The 5436-nt window shown below is 43.3% G+C and overlaps 1 protein-coding gene across 3 annotated transcripts; it reads left to right on the top strand.

Annotated features, from left to right (window-relative positions):
- The first annotated feature begins 888 nt into the window (after positions 1 to 888).
- GREM1 (gremlin 1, DAN family BMP antagonist) lies at positions 889 to 4844 on the top strand. Of its 3 annotated transcripts, none has more exons than XM_011989120.1 (2): positions 889 to 918; positions 1129 to 4844. In XM_011989120.1, exons 1-2 carry the CDS (start codon positions 892 to 894, stop codon positions 1444 to 1446), a joined length of 345 nt encoding a protein of 114 aa, XP_011844510.1. In that variant the 5' UTR covers positions 889 to 891; the 3' UTR covers positions 1447 to 4844. The 3 variants fall into 3 exon arrangements, with proteins under 3 accessions (XP_011844510.1, XP_011844509.1, XP_011844508.1); XM_011989119.1 differs by having other exon boundaries at positions 889 to 1005; XM_011989118.1 differs by having other exon boundaries at positions 889 to 4844.
- Positions 4845 to 5436: the final 592 nt, after the last annotated feature.

Genomic DNA, 5436 nt, shown 5'->3' with positions numbered 1-5436 from the left:
GTTTCAAGATGAGAATAAGTGAGAGGTGGAGCAGCTTCATGAGTCACGTCACCTACGTGCTTCTGTCTTTCATTCTGTGTGCAGTACTGCCACACTTTTGGTTAGTTCTCCAATTGCTCTCACGTTGACACTGAGTTGGATCTGAACAACTTACCTGGGGAGACAAAGTATTGGTATCTTTGCTTAAATGAAGTCATTTATTGAGAGATAAAGTGACATCCTTAAGATCAGATAGCAAGTTACTGCACCAGGATCCCCACCTTTCCTGTTTTGTTGTTTTCCCTCTGTCAAATGCTTTCCGGTCTCCATGAATCTCTCCTTCCACATAGGATACAAATGCAAAGTCTCAGAAGCATTCACAGCTCAGGAAGCCTCAGGCTAGCTGGGGAGAAAAGACTGGGACATTTCTGGAGGAATGAAGTCCTCTGGGCAGAGAGGTTAATTCATCCTGCTGTAAAACAAAATAGAAAATGAGTTCCCCTCAAAAGGTGCAAAGGTCATGTGGCATTAACACAGTAGGAGCTTACTAAATATTATCAAATACAAGAATGAATATGGTTAAGTGAACGCAATACAAAGTCAAATGTGGTTGGTGCCAGAGGCCAGGAAGAAGTTCTTGTGAGAATAGGTGCAGAGAAGAGCTGGCCCTAGGGGGCTGAGTTTAAAACTTGACTTAGTCACTGTGGGACTCCGGGGGAGTTACTCCATGGATTGATGGCTGGGTTGTGGAGATAATAGTACCTAATTCATACAGGTACTGTGAGAAGTAAATGGAATGTTTTACATAAGTGTTTAACGAGTGCATTGAAATGCTGGGTGCTACTATTAATTTTTAAATTAACTTTGCCATGTTTTTTGTGTCTTCCCCTCTCTGTGCTTGCTTCCTTTAGTATGAGCCGCACAGCCTACACGGTGGGAGCCCTGCTTCTCCTCTTGGGGACCCTGCTGCCGGCTGCTGAAGGGAAAAAGAAAGGGTCCCAAGGTGCCATCCCCCCGCCAGACAAGGCTCAGCACAATGACTCAGAGCAGACTCAGTCGCCCCAGCAGCCTGGCTCCAGGAACCGCGGGCGGGGCCAAGGGCGGGGCACTGCCATGCCGGGGGAGGAGGTGCTGGAGTCCAGCCAAGAGGCCCTGCATGTGACCGAGCGCAAATACCTGAAGCGAGACTGGTGCAAAACCCAGCCGCTTAAGCAGACCATCCACGAGGAAGGCTGCAACAGTCGTACCATCATCAACCGCTTCTGTTACGGCCAGTGCAACTCCTTCTACATCCCCAGGCACATCCGGAAGGAGGAAGGTTCCTTTCAGTCCTGCTCCTTCTGCAAGCCCAAGAAATTCACTACCATGATGGTCACACTCAACTGCCCTGAACTACAGCCACCTACCAAGAAGAAGAGAGTCACACGTGTGAAGCAGTGTCGTTGCATATCCATCGATTTGGATTAAGCCAAATCCAGGTGCACCCAGCCTGTCCTAGGAATGCAGCCCCAGGAAGTCCCAGACCTAAAACAATCAGATTCTTATTTGGCTTAAACCTAGAGGCCAGAAGAACCCCCAGCTGCCTCCTGGCAGGAGCCTGCTTGTGCGTAGTTTGTGTGCATGAGTGTGGACGGGTGCCTGTGGGTGTTTTTAGACACCAGAGGAAACACAGTCTCGGCTAGAGAGCACTTCCTATTTTGTAAACATATCTGCTTTAATGGGGATGTACCAGGAACCCGCATCACCCCAGCTCACATCTAAAGGGGCGGGGCCATGGTCTGGTTCTGCCTTTGTGTTTTTGTGCCCTCCTGGGAACCGGAATCTCCCTTCGGAATGCAGGTTCATGGAAGAGGCTCCTCTGAGGGCAAGAGACCTGTTTTAGTGCTGCATTCAATATGGAAAAGTCCTTTCTAACCTGTGCTTGCATCCTCCTCTCCTCCTCCTCCCCACAGTCCATCCTTTCTTAAGTTGTCAGTGACTATGTCAGTCTAATCTCTTGTTTGCCAAGGTTTCTAAATTAATTCACTTAACCATGATGCAAGTGTGTTTCATTTTGTGAAGACCCTCCAGACTCTGGGAGAGGCCGGTGTGGGCAAGGACAAGCAGGATAGTGGAGTGAGAAAGGGAGGATGGAGGGTGAGGCCAAATCAGGCCCAGCAACAGTAGGGACATTGCAGAAGCTTGAAAGGCCAATACCAGAACACAGTGAGGCCCATGCTTCTGAGAAAGTCTTTTCCTACTATTTAACAGAACCCAAGTGAACAGAGGAGAAATGAGATTGCCAGAAAGTGATGAACTCTGGCCGTTGCTGCGATCTGCTCAAACCTAACACCAAACTGAAAACATACATTGACCACTCCTGTGTTCAGACCCAAGCAAGTCAGCCAAACCAAACCAAGCCCTCTGCTATGTCCCCTCAGATGGGAAAGAGAGGCAGTTCACAACACTCTGCATAGGGGTAGGAAGTAAACAAAATCTCAGAGGCTGAAATTCCTAATAGCTTTCCTTTTTCGTGGTTAAAATCCGCTTATTTCCAGTTCAGTATTTCCCATAATGCTTCTGAGAGCCACTAACCTGACTGATAAAGATTCTGCCGGTGCTGAGTGTACCTGACAGTAGCCTAAGATGAGAGAGTTTAGGGACTACTCTGTTTTAGCAAGAGGTATTTTTGGGGTCTTTTTGTTTTAACCGTTGTCAGGAGATTGGGCTAGAGAGAAGAGGAGGAGAGTGAGGAAATAAAGGGAATTGCTTCTGGCTAGAGAGTAGTTAGGTGTGAATACCTGGTAGAGATGTAAGGGATATGACCTCCCTTTATGTGCTCACTGAGGATCGAGCGGACCCTGTTAGGAGAGCATAGCATCCGGGTGTATTAGCTGTTCATCTGCTACTGATTGTAACTATTCAGTATCTACTGGTAGGCACTGTCCTCTGATTAAACTTGGCCTACTGGCAATGCCTACTTAGGATTTATCTAAGGGCCAAAGTGCAGGGTGGGTGAACCTTATTGCACTTTGGATTTGGTTAACCTGTTTTCTTCAAGCCTGAGGTTTTATATACAAACTCCCTGAATATTCTTTTTGCTTTGTATCGCCTCAGCCTCCTAGCCAAGTCCTATGTAATATGGAAAACAAACACTGCAGACTTGAGATTCGGTTGCCCATCAAGGCTCTGGCATTCAGAGAACCCTTGCAACTCGAGAAGCTGTTTTTATTTTGATCCAGTGCTCTCCCATCTAACAAACTAAACAGGAGCCATTTCAAGGCGGGAGATATTTTAAACGCCCAAAATGTTGGGTCTAATTTTCAAACTTTTAAACTCACTACTGATGATTCTCACACTAGGCGAATTTGTCCAAACACATAGTGTGTGGGTTTTGTATACACTGTATGACCCTGCCCCAAATCTTTGTATTGTCCATATTCTCCAACAATAAAGCACAGAGTGGATTTAATGAAGCACACAAATGCCAAGGCAGAATTTTGAGCGTGGGCGAGAGGAAAAGGGAACGAAACTGAAAATGTAAAACCACACCAGAGAGGAAAAATGACATTCAGAACCAGCACACACTGAATTTCTCTTGTTGTTTTAACTCTGCCACAAGCATGCAATTTTGTTAGCAGAGATGACTTAAGTTGGCAGCAGTAATCTTTTTTTAGGAGCTTGTACCACAGTCTTGCATATAAGTGCAGATTTGGCTCAAGTAAAGAGAATTTCCTCAACACTAACTTCACTGGAATAACCAGCAGCATAACTACCCTAAAAGCACAGCACTAGCCAAAGAGGGAAATGTCTATTCTTCTTACTGTGCCTATATTAAGACTAGTACAAATGTGGTGTGGCTTCCAGCTTTCATTGAAAATGCCATATCTGTGACATATTTTATTCGAGTCACTGATGATGTCATGATATATTTTTTCATTATTATAGTAGAATATTTTTATGGCAAGATATTTGCGATCTTGATTGTACCTATTAAAATAATGCCAAACACCAGATATGAATTTTACGATGTACACTTTGTGCTTGGCATTAAAAGAAAGAAACACACATCCTGGAAGTCTGTAAGTTGTTTTTTGTTACTGTAGTTCTTCAAAGTTAAGAGTGTAAGTGAAAAATCTGGAGGAGAGGATAATTTCCACTGTGTGGAATGTGAGTAGTTAAATGAAAAGTTATGGTTATTTAATGTAATTATTAATTCAAATCCTTTGGTCACTGTGATTGCAAGCATGTTTTCTTTTTCTCCTTTATATGACTTTCTCTGAGTTGGGCAAAGAAGAAGCTGGCACATTGTATGTTGTTGGAGTCTCTTATCTGGTCAGGGGGAGCAAAATCTTGACCCATCTGAACGTGTGTTACTGAGTCAGTGCCTGAACCTTTATTTTTTAAATTGAATGTTCCTTAAAGGTTAACATTTCTAAAGCAATATTAAGAAAGACTTTAAATGCTATTTTGGAAGACTTACGATGTATGTATACAAACAAATAGCAGATAATGGCGAATAGCTCAGACATAAAGTCCTTTTAAGGAGAAAATCTAAAATGAAAAGTGGATAAACAGAACATTTATAAATGACCAGTTAATGCTTAAGAGTGAAAGTAGATCTATTGATTTGTCATTCCTCAAGATATTTAATATCAACTGCATTATGTATTATGTCTGCTTTAATCATTTAAAAACAGTAAAAAATTATATAGACTATGATTGAGGTACCTTGCTGTGTAGGAGGATGAAAGGGGAGTTGATAGTCTCATAAAACTAATCTGGCTTCAAGTTTCATGAATCTGTAACTAGAATTTAATTTTCACCCCAATAATGTTCTATATAGCTTTTGCCAAAGAGCAACTAATAAATTAAACCTGTTCTTTTTGTGTGTGTGAGCGTGCGTTTGTGTTTGGTAGCGTTCCTAGGGCAGAGGTGGAGCAGGGATGCACTTACCCTGGGAAGGGAGGTAGAAAAGAGAATTGGATTGCCATGATCTTCAGTGGAATTTATTCCTTTTGCCTAGGCCTTTCAGACCTTGCTTATTGCCATAGGATACCTCAGGTTGTGGCAAGGGAGAGCTGGTCTGCAATTGGAAGCACCAGCCTCTTCCCTAGAGCACACCTAGAAAGAAGAGCTATAGAATGTTATAAGGGAGGCCCAGAGATGGAAGGGCCATCACACAGAAATGATAATAACTTCATTTCAGGGCGTTTCAGGGTAAGAACAGGAGAAAAATTTGGGACTCAGTAGAAGGAAAAAATTCCTGATGATAGGAGTGATTGGCAATACCATGAGGTGCCTTTAAAAGATGGTGAACTCCTGTCCTTGGAAATACTAAACCACAGGCTAGATATCATTTAACAGGGATGTGAGGTAGAGTAAGTCACTGCCCTTGGTGTGCAATTGTGAACTCGTCAATTTCTGAGGTCCCTTTCTACTCAGATATATAATACAAGATTTCTGTTAGGTATAGGT

The sequence above is a fragment of the Mandrillus leucophaeus genome, unplaced genomic scaffold (assembly GCF_000951045.1).
Source record: "Mandrillus leucophaeus isolate KB7577 unplaced genomic scaffold, Mleu.le_1.0 Scaffold347, whole genome shotgun sequence".
Taxonomy (NCBI): domain Eukaryota; kingdom Metazoa; phylum Chordata; class Mammalia; order Primates; family Cercopithecidae; genus Mandrillus; species Mandrillus leucophaeus.
Note: the sequence above shows the minus strand (reverse complement) of the source record. Positions and strands in the feature narration are given on the sequence as shown.